Genomic DNA, 20,576 nt, shown 5'->3' with positions numbered 1-20,576 from the left:
GGTTCTATGCGACTTTGTATTGATTATAGAGCACTTAATAAGATAAAGGTGAAGAAAAAATTTCCTATGCCCAGAATGGAAGATCTTTTTGATCAATTACAAGGGGCGAAATTCTTCACAAAGATTGACTTAAGATCAGGCTATCACCAAGTAAGAATTAAGGCCCAAGATGTTCCTAAGATGGCGTTTCGTACTAGATAAGGATATTATGATTTTTTGGTGATGCCTTTTGGTCTCACTAATGCACCAGCTACTTTTATGAAGCTAATGAATAGTGTGTTATCTTGATCTTTAGTAAATCAAGAGAAGAACATTTGGAACACTTACGGTTAGTATTCCAATTATTAAGAACCCATTCCCTTTATGCGAAGAAAACTAAATGTGAATTCTTTGCACAAGAAGTCAAATACTTGGAGCATATTATCTCAAAAGAGGGAATTAAGATGGATCCAGAAAAAGTAAGGGCAATTATTGAATGGCCATCTCCAAGGAACCTGGAAGAGCTGCAGATCTTCCTAGGTTTATCTGGATTTTATCGTAGATCCATTCGAGATTATGCCAAGTTAGTTGTTCCAATGACCGACTAACTTAAAGGGAAAGGAAAGAGCTTTAATTGGGAAACAAACCAAAACGAAAGTTTTAAAAAACTTAAGGTAGCTATTGCTACAGCTCCAATACTATTAATTGTGGATCCCAATATACCATTCGTGGTTGAAGCTAATGCTAGTGACAGAACAATAGGCGCGGTCTTATTACAAGAAGGTCAAGCGGTTGTTTTGAAAGCAAGAAATTAGACTGTATAAAACGGAATTATTCTGTTTATGAGAGTTTATTGTATGCAATAGTACATGCAATGAAGAAATGGAGGCACTATTTGTACGGTGCCAAACTTTTGATCTTGTCAGATCATGAAAGCATTAAGTGGCTTAATGACCAACCGGATCTACGAGGGCATAAAGCCAGATAGGCCGAACTCCTCCAAGAGTTCGACTATGAGTTAAGGTATAGAAAAGGAAAGTACAATATAGTGACTGATGCACTCAGCAGAATGCCCATCATAAATGAATTGAGTTTTACTCAATTCTCTTTTGATTTGCTTGGATCCTTAAAAGGAAAATGCTAGGTTGATCCGGCATATTCCAACATATGAGAAGCAATTGAAAATGGGGATCCAAATGAAAGGGCCTCCACTGAGGGAGGAACATCTGAGGATGTTCAACAAGGAAATGGAGCATCAAGGGTTGCTCAAATGGGATTCAAGTGGAAGAATTTTACCATTGATGATGATTATTTACTCTAGAAGGGTAGGGTATGTGTCCCGAAAGATGAAGAAATAAGGCGCCAGTAACTCTTCGAGTGTCATGATACTCCTAGTGCGAGACATCCAGGAGTTAATAAGACTTATAGTCTTATTAAAAGGTAGTTCTATTGGCGTGGAATGAATAAGGACGTCCTTGACTATGTGGTCAAATGTAATAAATGCCAGGTTAATAGAGCTGAAAGATTGAAAATGGGAGAACTTCTTCACCCATTAGAGATTCCTTCGAGAAAATGGGAGAGTATCTCCATAGACTTTATTGTCGCATTACCCAGAACACAGAGGGGGCACGACTTTGTGTGGGTGATTGTGGATAGGTTAACCAAAATAGCTAGGTTTATTCCAACTTCAACTGATATTAAAACACCAAAATTTGCTAGATTATTCATAGAGAACATATACCGATTGTATGGCCTTCCAGCAAATATAGTTTCTGATTAGGATAGAAAATTTAATAGTCAATTTTCGCGCGTTGTATTTAGAAAGTTGGATACTAAACTTAGCATGAGCACGACGGAGCACCCGCAAACTGATGGGCAAACTGAAAGGGTTAACCAAATCCTTAAAGATACATTGAGAGCATATGTAAGTAAAAGGCAAACTAATTGGAAAGAGTATTTACCGATAGCAGAGTTTGCATATAATAGTGCCAAGCACTCTTTCACTAGATATAGTCCATTTATGCTAATGTATGGGTTTCAGCCCAGAGCTCCTCATGCAGTAGGACTGTACAAGGAAAAGGTTCAAGCAACAAAGGATTTTTTGCAGGATATGAATAGTATGTTAAAATTTGCTCAAGAAAATATTAAGAAAGCTCAAAACCGAGCTAGAGCTTATGCAGATCCTCACCGAAGAGACATCTCCTTTGAGGAAGGGAAATTGGTCTATCTTAAGGTGCTTGAACAAACTAAAACCATGAAAACGGAACGATGTCCAAAGCTTTCACCCAAGTATTGTGGTTCTTTCACAATACTTAAAAGGGTGGGGAAACAGGCTTATAAGCTCCAACTGCCTACTGGTAGTAAAACACATCAAGTTTTCCATGTAAGCAAGCTAAGAAAAAAGTTGGGCGACATGGATAATCTAATCTTAAATGATAACATTGAGGAGCTATTAGGTGACCAATCTATTCCACATGAACCAGAAAGAATGTTAAATGTTCATAATAGACGAACAAGGAACACTATTTATCAAGAATATCTAGTGAAATGGAAAGATTGTTCAAAAGAAAGCTCAACATGGGAGTGAGTAAGTACTTTGAGGAAAAGGTTTCCAAATTTACAGTTGGACCTTCCAAGTATCATTTTTAAGGACGAAACCGATTCTTAAGGGGGAGGAAATGTTACATTAATAAATGTAGCCTTGGGAGCTTAGGAAGTAAGTGAGTCATAAAAATAGTAAAACTCACCAGGTAATGATGGCTGGCAGAGAGAGTCACGATAGGGTTCCACTCCAGCATCTTCTTGAGCATGGTTGGGTGGAGAGACAGAGATTTCTCGTGCTTCTTAAAAAGGATTGACAAAGCTCAATGGGGCATCAGCAGAAGACAGAAGACAGTCCTGTATTACTGTCAAACACGTAATACATCCCCTCAAGTGTATTTAGGGAATATTCAGCCGTTTGAGGAGAAGTCCTCTTCTTCTGATGAGGGGAAAGTACCTTTACCCAGAGTGAGGGGGAGTCCCTATCCCAAACAAGTTCATTACACGTACCGAAGGCCTCTCAATCTCCATCACAGCAAGATGAGTCTATTGTGATTCTACGGTGGTATAGAGAGCTTACACAAAATACAAGCGTTTCTCACTTTCCCACTACACCAACCAGCCCACGTAGCTCAGCCACAATACAAGCCCCACAAGGTAGAGTTCACTCTATGTGGACTATGCCTTTATATCTCAAATTTTAAAAGATCATGAGCCTGCTACTATTGATGAGACTCTTGCATACGATGTATGGCATCGTGCTATGCAGGAGAAGCTCAATTCCATCGAGTGTAAGCACAAGGAAGAACATAAGAGTGATAATATTTTGAACTAACCAACTTGATCAATTAGCACCATAAAAATTAGAAGACAAAAGAAGGGGAGGGAGGGAGAGAGAGAGTCTCTACACTGTGTAGAGAGGGGAAGCGGCCCTTCCCCTTTACATGAATTTATCGAAACAAACCACGAGTACCAAGTGCCCGAACCGTATACAAAGGGCTGATTTGCTGTAAATCTGAAAATTAGGATTTTGAAACCCTAATTTTTGAATACTCTGAGAAGCAAGCTGATTTTTTTATTTAGCGCTTGGACTAGACCAAGCTAAGTAGAAAGTGCTTCTTGGATAAGTGATAGATAGAAGAGTACAAAGCATGTGGCTGAAATTTTAGCATGAGAACATATTCGAAATGAAGAGAGAGACCTCCAAAATATACATGTGGGGCTTGGGTGCTCAAAAGTGAAAAGTAGACCTTACAAATGACAAGTGTTTGTTGAAAATGACAAGTGTAGGGATACTTGTCTCTTCAAAATTACAAATGTTTTATCCTAGATACCACATGTCACTTTTCTAGAGAATGAAGTTTCTAAACCTTTTACTCTAAAAATCTCTCAAATGGTTAAAAATATGAGATAGATGTGAAGACAAAGGTATTCTTTGAAATTTTCTGGAACCTTTAATGCAAACAAAATTTCCATTTGAGTAACTTCCAAAAATAGTAACATCCTAAAGTTTAGGGATTGCCAAATTTAGATTCTAGAGAGGTTAATTATGCAAATTCACAAGTGTCAAAAAATGACAAAGAGACTATAGAGACATTAGGGTTTGCGGGAAGAAACATAGAGTGTGTACAGCAAAACTCAGAAACACAAGAACACGGTGATGATACACTGAAACATGCTATGAGAAGAAAAGCCCATGTAGCAAAGCCAAAGCTCAGAAGATAATTGCATTATCCTATCTGAATCAGGAGAGAACACCTGTGGGAATCTGCATAGTGAAGGGAGCAAAACGCAGTCTTTCTGGCAATGGGCTATCAAAGTAGTCACTAGAAGGTGAAGGACAACTGTTGAGAAAGTGAACCGCAATCCTCTAATGCCGGGGAGTGACCTAGGCAGCAAAACACAAATCCCAAAGTGTCAAAGTTGTCAAACGTAGGGAGAGCAACCCAGATGATGCTGATGCCAAGAACCACTAATGCCAAGTACTAGGTGATGACGCCAGATGCAAAGAGAGTCCCCAAGCTGCAAAACACAAATACCTAGGATATGTCGGACTAGAGCAAGGGGTAAAAAAGACAATTGTTAGTTGTAAAATGCTATTGCTAAGTGTAGGAAGCTGACGCCTGGCAAAGAGAAGGCCTCTAGATGCTAAATACAAATGCCAGCAAGTCGCCAAGCCAATGGGAGCTAATGACAGTTGGTGGAGACTGACATTAGGTGAAAGAAGGTCATGAATTGCAATGTCCTATGCAAGAGGTGTAGGTAACAATGGCGTGGGAAAAGTGTCAGAGCGACGAAAGAAAAGGAGTGGAGAAAGACAGAAGTGTGGTGGTGGTAACCAAAGAAGGTAGTGATGAATGAATGAAGTGATTGCCTATTTATAGGCATAAGTTGTCTAGAGTGGCACACCATTGTATGGGCACTCACTGAAAAAGTGGCCAAAATGTGGACGCCAATCCTTTTTGGGGTTGTCAATGCAAAACCCTAAATGAATTGTGTAAATTAAAGAAGTGGTTTCTCAACACCCCTTCTCAAGCCCAAAAAGAGAGGAAAAAAGAGGAGCGAAGAGAGAGACACTGAAGATGTAGAGAATCTTGGACAATGGAGATCCAAGATTGCAACCTAAAAGGTAACCTGTAGTAAGGAAGAGTAGACAGGATGAAATGCAGAACCTAACTCCACCTCAAGAGAGAAGCCACTAGCTTCGTAACTCCATGCTGGAAGGAATTTGGAGACCTCGTCACCAAGAACCTCCAAGGCCCCGATCTAAGTGGTATCTAAAGATCTTGGGTTTCAGTATGAGAAATGAATACTCGAAGACAACCATCCCAAAAGAGTAAAGGATGGGTGACAAACCTATTGATGAGTAGGTGCCCCCTTGAGGATAGAGGTGCAAGGGCCACCCCCCTAAAGCCGAACAAGTAGAAGCCCCCGCGGAGGGCAAAGACAATACATCCCTCTCTGAATCCCCCTCTACAAGAGAGGGAATCTAAAAGCTCATGGATCATGGACTCTGAATTATCTAATGATCAAGGAAGTGCCACCAGTCATGCTGAAGAAGGTATTTGAGGTATTAAAGATGCCAAAGAACTCCCAGAGGTGGCCACTCAAACTTGAGTGGTCAAGGGTGGGGAAAGGTGAGACTCGTGTTGAGTCGAGAATGGGCAACAATTGGTGTCTCTCAAGGGAGTGGACTGTGGAGCCGCAGTAATGGAAGGTGTCAAACAACCACTATCCTGCGAAGGAGCGGACTACCAAGGGGACAGTATCCAATAATCACTGTCCCTCAGTGGAGCGGACTACAGAATTGAAGATTGTCAATGTGGCATTCCTGAAACCCTAAAAGAAACGTAGCACATTGCAACGGTAGCGAGGAGGCCGGGGTACCACTGGATCTCCTGTGGCTCGAAAGGGCTTAGTGTGCATCGGATGTGTCTTATTGCCTTGAGCATAAAAACCTAACAGCCGATGCAAAAGAAGCTCTATGGCCCAAAAGGGAGAGGTGGCACAAGGAGTGTCTAAAGATAGATACATATACTTTACCGACCATTTGCCTGTAGAGAAGTTATAGCAGCTGAGTAGGAGAGGAAGAAAAGGGTGTCTCTATCTGTAAACGCAAGGAGAGCAGCCCAAATGATGACACCAAGAATCAAGTGATGACATCAGATGCAAAGGAAGTCCCCAAGCTGCAAAATGCAAATACTTGGGGTGGTCATACTAGAGCAGAGAGTAAGAAGGCAATCGTCAGTTTGCAAAATGTTGTCGCCAAAAGTAGGAAGTTGACGCCTCGCAGAAAGAAGGCCTCAATAAGTCGCCGGGCTGATGGGAGCTAACGCCAGCTGGTGGAGACTAATGCCAAGTGGAAGAAGGCCATGAACTGCAATGTCCTCCACAAGGGGTTTGAAAAGCAGCGACATGGGAAGAGTCTCAGAGTAACGGAAGAAGAGAAGTGGAAAAAGACTAAAGTGTGGTAGTAGTGACCAAAGAGGGTGGTGATGCATGAATGAAGTGACTGCCTATTTATAGGCATAAGTTGTCTAGGATGGCGCACCACTGTGTAGGCGTCCACTAAAAAAGTCGCTAAAATGTAGACGCAACCCTTTTTGGGGCTGTCAATGAGAAACCCTAAATGAAGTGTGTAAACCAAAAAAGTGGTTTATTAACAACCGGTTCATGGTTGGTTTATTTAATCATGAGCATCTAGTTTCACTTTCTGAAACCACTCATTATATAGGCTTCTAGTCAATGTGACTACTCTAGTGAACAACTCTTAGTCATTTGGGCTTTCTAGTCGATTTGATTGTCCCACTAAACTTGTGATTTCTCTTAGACATCTTATCAATGAGGCCTAAGTACAATTCTAGGGCGTTCTAGCCATTGGCTACCCTTGAATAGAAAGATGAACATTTAGCCATATTTTGAAACACTCAAATAACATAAATCGCATTTCAAAGTAAATGAGCATTAGCTTAATTGGAATCATTGAGCCAATATGTCTTGATAACTATTGATATACAAAGGTTGGTTACATCGAGCGTAATCTAACTTGGGAGTTGGATCCACATCCACGAAAGCGGAAGGTGATAGATGTAAAGCAGGTCTACAAGACCAAATACTTGAGTGATGGTACCTTGGAGAAACACAAAGCTAGGCTTGTTGCCAAGGGTTTTGCATAAAAGGCAAGCTTGGACTATTCCGAGATATTTGCACCTACTGCATGTATGTCTACTATTTGGGTTGGCTCTTGCAACTCATCACTAATGGCCAGTTTACCAGATAGATATAAAGTGTCTTCTTAAACAACATCCTAGAGGAGAAGATTTATGTTAATCAACCTTCTAGTTTTTGTGTACAAGGAAAAGGGGATCATGTTTGCGGATTGCAAAAGGCCCTCTGGCCTAAAGCAAGTTCCTACGTCTTGAGCCCAATCTTTGTCATAAGGTTGAGGGTGTACTTTAGTCATCCTATATGTAAATGACTTGATTATTACAAGGAGTCACTTGCAACATGTACATTCGACTCCAAATATTTTGCAACAAGAGTTTGACATGATGAACCCTAGGATCCTATACTTTTTCCTTGGTCTTGAGATTTATCAACTAACATAGGGCATCTTTATTCTAAGCACAGAGCTTCTTTCAAAATTTAGTATAGTTAAGTATAAGTCCACTTCATGCCCCATGGACCCTAAGTCCAAGATTATTACTACCAGAGATCCCCTTCTAGATACTACTTGTTATAGGTGTCTTGTTGGATCTTTGATTTGGCTTATTCATACTCAACCCTAGGGGACTCAATCCTATGGAATGATGTATGAAGTGGGGGCCACTCTCATTGGATAGAGTCACTTAAATTAGATAGGTGACATGGGCTCTAGATGTTCCACTACGGGTTTTGCTTTTTGCCTTGAATCAATAACTATCTCATGGAGTAATAACATAGTACAGGGGAGTTTCGAAAACCACGGAAACAGAAACGGGATAAACTGGAGTTTCGGAGTTCCAACTAAATTTTGAAAACACGAAAATGGCATTTCGAATTGTACACTAAAATAAATATGTTATTGCATGGATATGTAAATATATCAATCCTACAACAACGTGTATCCAAAGTTTATACAAAATATTTGAGTCTTTATGTCATATGATCGAAATCACGATTCATTACACGTATCACAAGTGTAGACTCAATGGTTAAGATAGTTCAACACAGTTAAGACATAGTTTTCAAAACTTTAAACCAAAAAAAAAAAAATTTTATGACTCGTAAATTATCTAAAGACTAATATCAAGAACAGTAGAACTAAGATGCATAATAAGTAAAATCAAGATATATATAACTGTGTGATGTGAGTAATCTATCCAAAGTCCGGTTGACACTAAATACGAGTAAGTACTAAGTACTAACTATCAACTTTAATGAACAATCATGATATCGCCGTGTACATGTGACATGTATAATACCACTGGTGACTAGTAACTAGCAGCTGCAATACTAAACTGACTCCTGACTCTTAACTCCTGAGGTATCATGAATCTAGTCTCTAGAGTCCAAGAGTTGTGACTCATTCGGATTTTGAGGATCCTAGGAATTCACAAAGAAATTAATAAATAAAAGAAGATTAAAGAAAAAGGAGGAGGGTAGAAGAAGAAGAGCTCAAAAAAAAAGAAGGAGAAGAACCTAGGAGGAGAAGGAAAGAAGGAAGGAGGACGAGTAGTAGTAGTAGTAGTTGAGAGTTGCAGGAAGTAATGTGCTTGAGTTCCGAGTAAAGAGGAGGAGACGATTGCACAAAAGACGGGAGCGAAACTGAAAACTAGTCTGCCCGTCCGCCGCAAGGTGCCGAAACAACGTTTCCCCATTCCCGTTTCGATCTCAAGCAACCGTTCCGTTTTGGCGCCCCCCAAATGCCATTTCAAGGTACTATGAGCAATAAGAAGCAACCATGACATTATCTTCTATAGAGGCAAGGTGCCGAGCATTTTGTTCTACCACTAAAGATGTAGTTTGGCTCAACCGACTATTGGTAGGGATTGGCTTTCCATAGACAAGACCCACTCACCTATGTGTGGATAACCAAAATGCCTTAGCATTGGTGAACAACCTTGTGTTTCATGCTCGCACGAAGCTCATCGAGGTTCAATATCATTTTGTACGGGAGCGGATTGTGGAATCGGAGTTAGAGGTGACCTACTATCCCACTGAGGACAACGCAACAAACCTCTTTACAAAGCCATTGTCTCGAGCTTCTATGCTTCACCACATGAAGTCTTTCAGTCTTCAAACACCCGCAGGATTTGAGAGGGAATAGTTGTCACAGTGTAGTGATGCCGAAGCGTGGGACCATGACTAAGAGTGAAGTATGCCGAATACAAAGGAATGCAAATATGTACACGGGTGCAGTGCGTATGTCTACATATCTCCACCTCAATGATGCCACCTCCTGTACACCTCGAAGTATGCTGCAATCTGCCCGATCTCTGCCCTGAAATCTGCAATCGCCAAGTGTGGAACAATGTGCTGGAGAGGTGCTATATATAGCAGGAAAAAAATGCCAAATAATGACCAGGTCGGCTGCATTAAATGCAGCTGACTGATGCAGAACTGTCCGACCTCTACCTGTCCGACAGCAGACTGCCACGTGGCATCTGACCTGGCAGCAATGACGTGGCTGCTGATGTGGCTTTTGCGTGTCTGCTGCTCTGACCTTGACGGCTCCGTCAACCTGCTCCACACACTGTAACACTCTCGAACGGCTGCCTGGCTGGAAAATACATACATACACAGCCTAACTAAGGAAAATGCCTGTCCAGGGGATGACAATCTCTAACACCCCCTCTCAGATCCTAGACAAGACATAAGTTGGATGGATCTGGCATGTCTCCGAAGAAGAGCCTAGGGAAGCGCCTTCATGAACAAATCTACAAGATTGTCCTCCATCTTGCAGTACTCCACATCTATGGTCTCATCCAGAAGCTTCTCCCTTATGAAGTGGTACTAGATCTCTATGTGCTTCGTCCGGGCATGGAAAACAAGATTCCGTGCCAAGGCAATGCAACTCTCATTGTCACACCGCAAAAGAGTAGGACAAGTCTTAGGGCAGCCAAGCTTCTCCAACAATCTCCGAAGCCACACAACCTCACATGTGGTGGAAGATGCAGCCTGATACTCCACCTCAGTAGAAGATGGGCCTACCGTGGGTTGCTTCTTGCTACTCCAAGAGATAACACCTGCACCCAAGGTAAAACAATAGCTTGTAGTAGACTGCCTGTGGTCCACATCACTAGTTCAATCCGAATCGATCCAACCTGCAAGAACAAGAGCTGAAGCACCTGTACCAATTGGATAATGAACCCCTAAGTCGGAGGTCCCCCTCAGATACCGTAGTATCCTCTGAGTAGCCTACCAATGCACTTGCTGACATGCACTCATTAACCCAGCCAAAAGACCTACAACAAAACCTAGATCAACCCATGTGTTGAGGAGCCAAATCAATGATCCAATCAGCTGATAATAGCGGGTAGCATCCGCCAAAGGAGAATCTGCGTGTGAAGTGGCCTTCCAGTTCGGATCCATAGGAGTAGAAATGGACCGACAATCCTCCACTCACCAAGAGCTCTTGTACATATCTTTGCTGCTGAGAGATGAAAATCCCCCTCTGATACTAATAAATCTCATGGCCCAAAAAGAAATGGAGAAGTCCTAAATCCGTCATCTCGAACTTCTGATGTAGGACTGCCTTCGTTTCGTCGACTTCTGGGCATGACCACCTGTAACAATCAAGTCATCAACATACAAAACAAACAACACACGATCACCCTCGGAAGTGTGCACATAGAGCTCCAGGCCCCTAGAGCGCTGATATCTCAACATGGCCTGGAGAAACGAATCAATCTTCTCATTCCAAACGTGCGGAGCCTGCTAGGCCATACAAGGCCTTCTTCAACCTGTAAACCTTCCCATCTGATGAACCAAAGTCAGGAGGCTACTTGACATAGATCTCCTTCAAATCACCATTCAAGAAGGCCGACTTCACATCCAACTGAAAGACAGGCCATCTCCTATGACCAACCAAGGCAAGAACAGCACGAATAGTTGCCATGCGAGCAGTAGGGGCAAAGGTATCATGGAAATCAACACCTAGGCGCTATGCAAAACCTTTAGCAACAAGGCGAGCCTTGTGCTTGTCCAAAGAGCCATCACTATGGTACTTGGTCTTGAAAACCCACTTGACATCGATCATCTTCTTATGAGAGAGACGAGGCACAAGGTACCAAGTGCCATTCCTCTCAATAGCCTCCAACTCGGCTTCCATTGCTTTCTTCCATGGTGCTGACTATAAAGCCTCCTTCATGGAGGTGGGCTCTCGATCCTGCATAACACGAGACATCAAAGTAGTTAGAGCAAACAAGCTCCGTAGAATGTGCCTAGTGCCTCCATGACCTCCGCAGTTCATCTTGTAGTTCCCACTTCTCAGGGACCTCCTCAATCCCTGAATCTCGGAGTGTGTCACGAGCCCAACGAGGAGGAGGCTGGATCTCTCCTCGTCGCTCTCCATCTACTGAAGACTCAGGTACATCCACCAACGAAAGCTCCACTAGGGTGGCCAATGGAAGAGAAGACTCTGTATCTGAAGAAGAATCACCAACAAGAGGCTCTGGCTCCAAAGAAACTGTCTCGGGAGCCCAACTCTCCCCTGGACCTCAAAGTATGGGATAATCCTTACCCCCCCTGTGGCCAAAAGTTCCACGAACCACACATCTCAACTCATGTAGACATTCCGCTTCATGAGATCATACAAGCGATAACCTTGGGACTAGGAGCTATAGCCAACAAATACCTATCGTCGGAAAGCCGCTTCAAATTTATCACACTGCATCTTCAGGATGTGCACATAGGCGTCACACCCAAAGATCCTAAAATAAGAGACATCAGGCTTAGTCCCAAAGTAAGCCTCAAAAGGGGTCATCATGCCAACGGCCAAAGTGGGGGATCGATTGAGGATATGGACTACCATAGCCACTGCCTCGGCACACAGAAACTGAGGTGTCTGTCAGTGCTTCATCATGGTGCGTGCCATCTCGATCACACTTCGGTTCTTCCGTTTCAAGATGCCATTTTCTTGAGGAGTATTGGTATTAGCAAACTCCTAGTGAATGCCTCTATCTACACAAAAACGAGCAAACTCATTAGAAACAAATTCACCACCCTTGTCTGATCGCAAGGTCTTCAATCTCCGGCCCAATTGGTTCTCCTCAAAGAGAAGCCAATACTTGAAGTGGAAGAAAGCCGCCGGCTTCAGGGCCACGAAATAGGCCCACATCATCCTACTGTAGTCATCTACGATCAACATGAAGTACCAGCTCCCCTTCAAGGACTCGTTCCTCATAGGGCCACAAAGATCCATAGATACAAGCTCCATAGGTGAAGTAAACTGCCTCGAAGCTTTGTTGGGAATCGCATCCCTATGCTGCTTCCCACGAATGCAAGAGACTCATGGCAGCTAGCTCACCATTTAATCCGGCAAACCTTGAACAAGCGATCCTTGCGACACCTTCCGAAGATACTCATAGTTCAAGTGGCCAAACCAAGCACGCCATAGCTCGGACTTTGTCTGAGAGGTAAAAAGAAGAGAGGTAAGAGCGGAAGAAGACTTCAATTTGTGATGTCATTCTCCTCATACCCTAAAGAGAGAACCTTCCTCAATCCATGATCAAGGACTCGAATAACATCACTGTCAAACTCCACCAAAAGACCAAGAGAACAAATCTTATGTACCGAAAGCAAATGATACCCTAAACCTGGCACATGCAACACCTCGGAAGTATGGGTACCACCGCATCCATCTGGAATCAGCTACATCTCACCCCATGCAGCAATAGACACAGAAGAGTTGTCTCCTGTAAGAATTTGCCCATGCGAGGGTCGCAAATGGGCAATACCAACTGTCGAAGGAGTCATGTGCTATGAGGCACCACTGTCCATGATCCACTCTCGAGCCTGGGGAGCTGTCATTGCAGCATTAGAAGTCTTCGGTGTAGAGTCCTCAACGACCGCTAAGTGTAGAAAGCTAATGAGGGTGCAGCCACCGCTCCAAAATCCTTCGTGTTCTTCTTCCTGGTGTCCTTCTTATCCTTGTCGGTGCAGTCCTTCTTCCAATGGCCGGTCTTACCACAAATATGGCATGTCGATTCTTTCTCTTTGTCCTTGGGTTTGTTGTCCCCTCCTTCTTTTGGTCCTTCCCCTTCTTCTGAGAGGCTTGACCAATCAATGTCTCTGATTTGGAAACATTCTATCCCTTCAACTGTTCCTCTTGGTCCAAACCATAGAAACTAACTCTTCCCAATGAAGAGTCAACTCCCACTCTGAAGCAATAAGAGCGGAATAAAAGGCACGGAATCGTAGCAGCAACTAGGACAATAAGGTGATTGCCATGTCTTCAGAGGAAATTGGCTTCCCCACATTTTGAACATGCATCTGAAGCTGTCGAAACTTGTTGATGTGTTCCCGAAGTGAAGAAGACTTATTCATGAACAAGATCCGCATCTGCACCTCCAAAGAAACCCTCTTCATAAGGGTCATCCAGTTGTACATCTGGTCAAGCTCTAGCCATATCTCCTGAGCCACCATCGAGTACTCTATATGGGCTATCACGGCTCAGGGTACAAGATAGAAAAAGAAAAGAACGAATCCTGGCATTCAGCTTGTCCCAATGAGACTGGGCCTTGGTCACTCCGCACGAGCATTTGGAGAGAGTTTGGACTCATCTCTCACCGAGGGCTAGTCGACGATCTTTGTCACAAGCTTCACCAATCGTAAGACTCTAGTATGTCCAACATCATCACGCGCCAGATGCGATAATTGTCACCATCAAGCTTTTGATCTGATGGAAGAGCCAGTAAGACAGTCCATGATCGCTTGGAACTCCACGTTAGTCTCTGTAGACATCTTCACCTGCAATGCCTGCACAAACACAAAAGAAACCCCCTTTGACTATGAGAATGTAGCCTACTAGGGCTCTTTTCTCCGCTTCCCGAATCTTCTTCAGCTGCCAGAGGCGATGAAAAGGTAAAATCTGCACTTGAAGGCCAAAAATGTAGCCTTCCTCCTCTTCAAACAGCAACAAACAACAGTAAATTCACCGATCGTGCTCCTTTCCCGCATGCCCACACTCGCTTCAGCCTTATTCCGATGCGCAGCCCTCCTGCTCGCCCTCGAACGCTAGAAACGCAGCCTTGTGTCGCGTTGAAATCTCCTCTTCACATAGGTTCTTCACTCAGTCAGTCCATCTTTACTGCTCTGATACCATGTCAGAGTGCAGCGATGCGGAAGCATGGGACCAAGACTGAGAGAGTAGAGTGAACACAGAGAGGAGAGAGAGAGAGAGCGAGACAGAACAAGATCTGTTGTATGAAGTATGCTAATACAAAGGAATGCAGATATGTACACGGGCGCAGTGTGTATGTCTGCGTATCTCCACCTTGATGATGCCACCTGCTGTACACCTCAAAGTATGCTGCAATCTGCCCGATCTCTGCCCTGAAATCTGCAATCGCCAAGTGTGGAACAATGTGCTGGAGAGCTGTTATATATAGCAGAAAAGAAATGCCAAGTAATGACCAAGTCGACTTTAATGCAGCCGACTGATGCAGAACTGTCCAACCTGTACCTATCCGATTGCACTTGTCCGACTGCAGACTGCCACATGGCATCTAACCTGGCAGCAATGACATGGCATCTGCGTGTCTGCTGCTCTGACCCTGATGGCTCTGTCAATCTGCTCCACACACTGTAACACTCTCAAATAACTGCCTGGCTGGGAAATACATATGTAGACAGCCTAACTGAGGAAAATGCCTGTCCAGGGATGACAGTCTCTAACAATAGTAGCTTATATTTTAGCATTCTATCATCTCCTAATGGTGAACTCCGTCAAAGTCTGACTCTAAGAGAAACACAGGAGCTCTAACTATTTTAGCTCAGTCTAGGTGTGCACATGGCATTTTCACTAAGGTTTGAGTGTGTTCACACTAGCACCAGCCATCTGCATTTCTTTTTCAATGCTGGGAAACTTGTTTTTGTACTAGACAATGGGTGGCCTGTTCTAGAGATATGCATGAGGTTTTTCACCATTTTTGAAGGCTAATTGGCTAGTTTTGATTGGCTCACTGCATCAATGTTTTTGTCCTAAAGTTGTCTACCAAATTTGGGTAGGTTCAGCTATTTATAGCCTCCTCCCCTACCCCCTACCCCACATACACTTGATCATTCATCTTCTAATTTGAGTACACTCCATATCCAACAGTCTCCGCTTCTGATGCAGTCATCATCATTAGTCTAGAGGAGGGATCAACAATAAACAAAATCTTACATCCCCCCATCCTCACTAAATGGAGTTAGATCTTGCATGGAATTGTTGTACCTCATATTGATACAATTTCACATCCCCACATGGACATATTCTTAGTAGGATTGTCAACTCATGTGTGAATCAGTGCATGCTAGTTAGGGTTGGACACACTTGTCCTTATTTTAGGCTTTTTGTTGTGATTTATGTCGTATTTGTGGTATTTATGTCCTTATTCAACCAACATTTAATGCTGGCCAACCAGTTGCTATTTTAGGCCTATTCATGTCTATTTATAGTGGGGCGCTCCTCCTCCTCCTTTTCAATCATCATCATTCATCAAATGGACTTCTCATTGGAGAGGAGAGGTCAGTGCCAATGCCCATGCAACCAGTGACTCACTATTGTATACAACTGTCTCATGTTTGGTATATGGATTCCGTTTCCCGAGCACATCTTTGCGTTCTCTTCTTTTGCAATGTTCTTCCATTTTCTCTTTCTTGTCTTGCATTCAGTAGTTTATTTCAACACTTGTCTATCTTCCATTGTCGGACCACTTTTGACACAGTATCAAATTGTAGGATCTAGGATCATGCTACTGGTTTTTCTGCTGATTACAGGTCTTTCCTCTCTTTGCTGATCCAATTACCTATTTTTGATCATGTTTTGCCTATCAGAGGTCAACTAGTGCCTGTGTTGTTAGTCCAACACCCTATGTTTTCAACCTGTGCCAGCATTGCAGCCTATAACCATCAATCTACTCGTTCACTACATAATCAGCTTGCATTTTGCATTTTCTGCCCCTAACCATGGTTGGGTGACTATTTTTACATACCGTTCTTGTTGTTTCTGGTAGTTTTTGACTAGGTTTTCCTCATTTTGCAGTAGTCCCCCTTCGTTTTGTATCAAGCTTTTTGTTACACTGCATGTGAATTCTCATTTTCTAAAGTCTTTGCTGTTGGTTTGGCTATATTATCTCTCTATATACCTTCTATCTTCACTTCGTATCCTCTCCTGATGAAAGCTTGGTTTGTGCAAAAGCAGATTTGGTACATTGTTTGTGGAGCTATTCCCCTTCCTCAATGTCCTTTTCCTCTTCCTAAAGATTTTGATGAGGACAACCATGAGGAAGCTATGTTTACATGGGATTCAAATGATGCATGTGCCTATTATGCTCTTCTTCAATGTATGAGTTCTACCAATGGTTACCTCCTGCACAACATCTCCCAAAGTATGGTCGAAGCTTCAAATGTTATAGGAGGCACCTTCCACCATGCATGTAGTGACCCTTTATGGATAGCTTCAACAGAAGTTGAGTCTTTGTCACAACTCTATAAAAACAGAATTTGTATCCTTTTCCATTAATTTGTCTATATAATGATTTATTAAATTTGTTTCCTTTGCACTAATTAGATATAAAGAAAAGTGCATTGGAGCTAGCCACTGATGAGTGGTCACATGTTATGGTGGACCCACACAGTGGGTCAGAGAAAAGATAGTTCACACTTCCACCTATATGGCCCGATTGGGTGCCTGTGACCAGAACTCACGCATATCAGGGTTAGACTCGCACACAAAAAGGATCGAATGCCTTGAAGTGTGGGCTAAATCCGCCAGAACAGACAGTTACAATCAACAAGATGGCATGATCATGAAATGCTTATATTATGTGCATGTATGGGCTGAAAGTTTGAAATGCATATTTCTTTGCATAGGAAAGTCACATGAAGATTCTAATACCGTTTTTGCGATGTACACGGAAAAAGCTTTCATATGACACCCATATTGGGAGGTCCCTAAATTTTAGGAGGTCCTTAAATTTTAGGAGCCTCGAATTAGCCTAAAAATGCTAGTCCTAACAAATAGGGATGTCATTCTAAAAATTGTAAATTCTGTACTCTGACTGTGCTTACTAAATTTGGTTGTTTCTATTCTTGACAGTATTCAGCCCAAAAAGAAAGGCCATAGAGAAGAGACAAGTGTAAAGACACTTGTCACACAAGTTTCCAAGTGTCCCACCACTTGTCACATCTCATGACATGTGGCTAGACACTTGTTTTGTGCTACTCTACTTTCCCCTTTTGTACTAGCTCTTCCCTCTCTTATAAATAAGAGCTCGTTTTTCTTCATTCAGCATCATTTTTCTTTGTTGTAAACTCATGTACAACACCCACAAATAGCCAGAAATTGGCCCCATCCATCCACATCATCATCCCCCACTTCTCCATTATCAAATTCCTCCATATTCCCTCTTCTATCACTGCTGTTTTACAGGACAGCAAGCCTGTAAATTCATTACAGCACCTCCTTCTCGAGTTCTTTCTTCCATTTTAGCAACAAGAAGCAAGCCCTATCCATGTACTACTGATCAACAATGGAGAAAGGCTGGTTTCTCCTCTTTCTTCTCTCATACTGTAAAGAAATCAGTTCTTGTCATTGCATAATGGATAATGAACGTGTGTTTGTACATCTTTGCATGATCTTGTGAGAGTGAGAATTACTTCTACTCACTCTCAGGTTGATTGTAACTGAGCTCTTCCCTAAGGGACTTGGGTTGAGCAGAAATACATTCCTTCGGGGGGGGGGAGGGGGTTGGTTGCCCATCTTCAACCCTCAATCTTGTCTCCATTACTTTTACATTTTCATGGCTGTAATTTTGTGAGTAATTTTCATTTTTCAGCTTTAAGTGTTCATTCTCTTTTATATTAAATCTCGAAAATAAACGAATATCATAATTCTTAAGCATACTACGTTGTTCAAGGCATTTACAGTCTAAGAACTCTACAAGCTTCGACCAGCTTCGACACACGTATAAGACCAGCTTCGACACATACAATCTGCCCTTCCAGAGGTGCATCTGTGGAAACAGTACTCTACAAGCTCTCCTTGAAGTTTGATGGAGTAGCAAATGCTTTGAGGGTGCAAACATCATCTACACCTGTGAGCTTCACATATATGTCCTCAATGCTGCTTGATCATGAGAAATCTTTGCATTTACAAGGGAGGCTTCCATTTCATTGTGGAAGTTCCAGTAAGGCCTTTACAGCTTCAGAGAGAGGTAACAAGAAGAAGAAGTCGCAAGCCCAATGTTATCGCTCGGATAAGAAGGCTCATGTGTGAGTCAATGCATCCCAATTAAGACTAGGCACACTTTTCCTTATTTTAGGCATTTTATTGTGATTTATTTGTGTGGCATTTGCTATTTTAGGCCTGTTTTATGCCTACTTATAGCAAGGCTCCTCCTCCTCTTCAATCATCATCATTCATTAGGTGGATTTTCCGTTGGAGAGAGGAGCCAGTATCGGTGCCCACCCAACCAATGACCCAGTATTATACACCATTGTCCCGTGTTTGATATATAAATTCAATTTCCCGAGCATATCTCTGAGTTCTCTTATTTTACAATATTCTTCTATTTTCTTTATCTTTTGTCTTGTATTCAACTGTTTATTTCAACACTTGTCTATGCTTCCGTTACTGCACCACTTCTAACATATACTGGTATACATTGATGGCTCGCCTATATGATGAGGCACACACTCATTATACATTAGATAGGATTTTCCACTTTTCACTTTCCTAATACTATGAGAATATTCCCTTGTACATGGATATGTCTCACAAGTCGATTTGGCCTTTAGTGGCTATAAATATTTCTTTCTTTTTTTCTTCTTTTTTATATTTATTTATTTTCTTTTTCCCATAATCAAGTGACTACCCTCGAGGTAAGCAACTTGTTTTTATTAACCCACTGACCTGAGTTCACTTTTTCCTTTTGTAATACCTATTCTAATGATTGAGCGAGATGTAGAAGTTAAACCAAAGACCTTTTGGTCACACCACCCTGTTCAACTTAACCAACTGAGCTACACCCCTCTCTCTCTCTCTCTCTCTCTCTCTCTCTCTCTCTCTCTTATTTATTTTTGTGTGCAAGCTTTGCACCCAATCCAGCCTCAATCTTACGCAATTGTATTACCAAACCAATACCTTTTCAACTTACCAACTCTCTCATCTAATGTCCATGTTCGTTAACTCGACATTCACCTTTCCCTTCTATAACCATTCAACAACTACTTACATCATCACTTAAGTTCCTATTTTAGTTTGCTACAAAAATATGGAGAATTCTTTTCAAACTCATCATTATGAGCTTCTCCTCTTGCCGCTATGAGTTTCTCCTCTCATCGTACCAATGCACCTTAAGACATTCCAGGAGCTAATGGTCTATGTGACCCTATCTACAAAAACTTGTGGAAGGATATTCCTTTAGACAGAATTCACTAGGGTCCTAGAAGTACGTAGGCAAGAAGCCCTGCTTCCAAAGTGCGTCTTCCTCCAGACAGAGATTAGTATGTCAAAACTGCATCCCTAGAAGGCCCAAGCGGCTCTACTTCTGATTGTGATTCTGGTCTTTGACAAAGCTGTCATAATGCTGCTGCGACCAAAACATCGTGCTTGGCTATCACCTTAGAAAATGGCAGGGTGGCTGATTTGGTAAGCAAACAAATGAAACCAACACAGGCGGCGACTGTGTTTTTTCCCTCCCAAAGCAGAGTGGTGGTAGCCGCGAAACTCCAACGGGCACAAGCGAACATGGTGAGATTGGCAGAGCGTACTATGGCCTACCGAGAGAGGAAACTGAGGTAAAATGGGAATCGATGAGGGCAGCGTACCTCCTTCCTCTTCAGCTTCTTTTCCTTGCTTTTGAGCTTCTTGTCCATATGCGAGAGTAGCTCTTCGTTTTAGGTTTTCGCTCCGGTTCGATGTTTCAAAGCGCCCCCCCCTCCCCGAGTCCATGTCTATGGCTGGGTTCACATGATGGCGGTGGAAGTTAATCCCTCGGGAATCCATTCCCGAGTGGCTATGACTCAAAGTATCCTTGCCACCGGCCTTAAGCTCACACAATATAAGTGGAACAAACTTTTTTCTAATCCTCCCATGCCCTTACTTTCACATAGTGGTGGTGTAAGATTTAGCAAATAAGATGTGTGCACTTTTTGGAGAATCGAAAAGCAATCTTAATCATTCACATTATAAATTCCAAACCACAAAGGCATGCAATGAACTCTAATCATAACATTGATTATAAAGACACGGTACATCAATTGTCAACGACCATAATGGAAAAATACATTAGTACTTTTTTTTAAAGATGGAAGATGTTGATATCTCTCTCCATTTCAAAATGTTATCACCAAAGACATGATGTGCT

The 20,576-nt window shown here is 42.4% G+C and overlaps 1 protein-coding gene across 1 annotated transcript in view; it reads right to left on the bottom strand.

Moving 5' to 3' along the window:
• Positions 1-20,234, bottom strand: part of LOC148036912 (Acyl-CoA N-acyltransferases (NAT) superfamily protein) — a 130,348-nt gene extending 110,114 nt beyond the window's left edge. Inside the window, exon 1 of the mRNA XM_087675835.1 lies at positions 20,038-20,234. Coding sequence (XP_087531961.1) covers positions 20,038-20,085 — 48 coding nt within the window. The 5' untranslated portion in view covers positions 20,086-20,234. The remainder of the gene's footprint in view (positions 1-20,037) is intronic.
• Positions 20,235-20,576: the final 342 nt, after the last annotated feature.

Source organism: Lygodium microphyllum, chromosome 4 (genome assembly GCF_053477565.2).
Source record: "Lygodium microphyllum isolate KBCC chromosome 4, Lygodium_microphyllum_v1.1.10, whole genome shotgun sequence".
Taxonomy (NCBI): Eukaryota; Viridiplantae; Streptophyta; class Polypodiopsida; order Schizaeales; family Lygodiaceae; genus Lygodium; species Lygodium microphyllum.
Note: the sequence above shows the minus strand (reverse complement) of the source record. Positions and strands in the feature narration are given on the sequence as shown.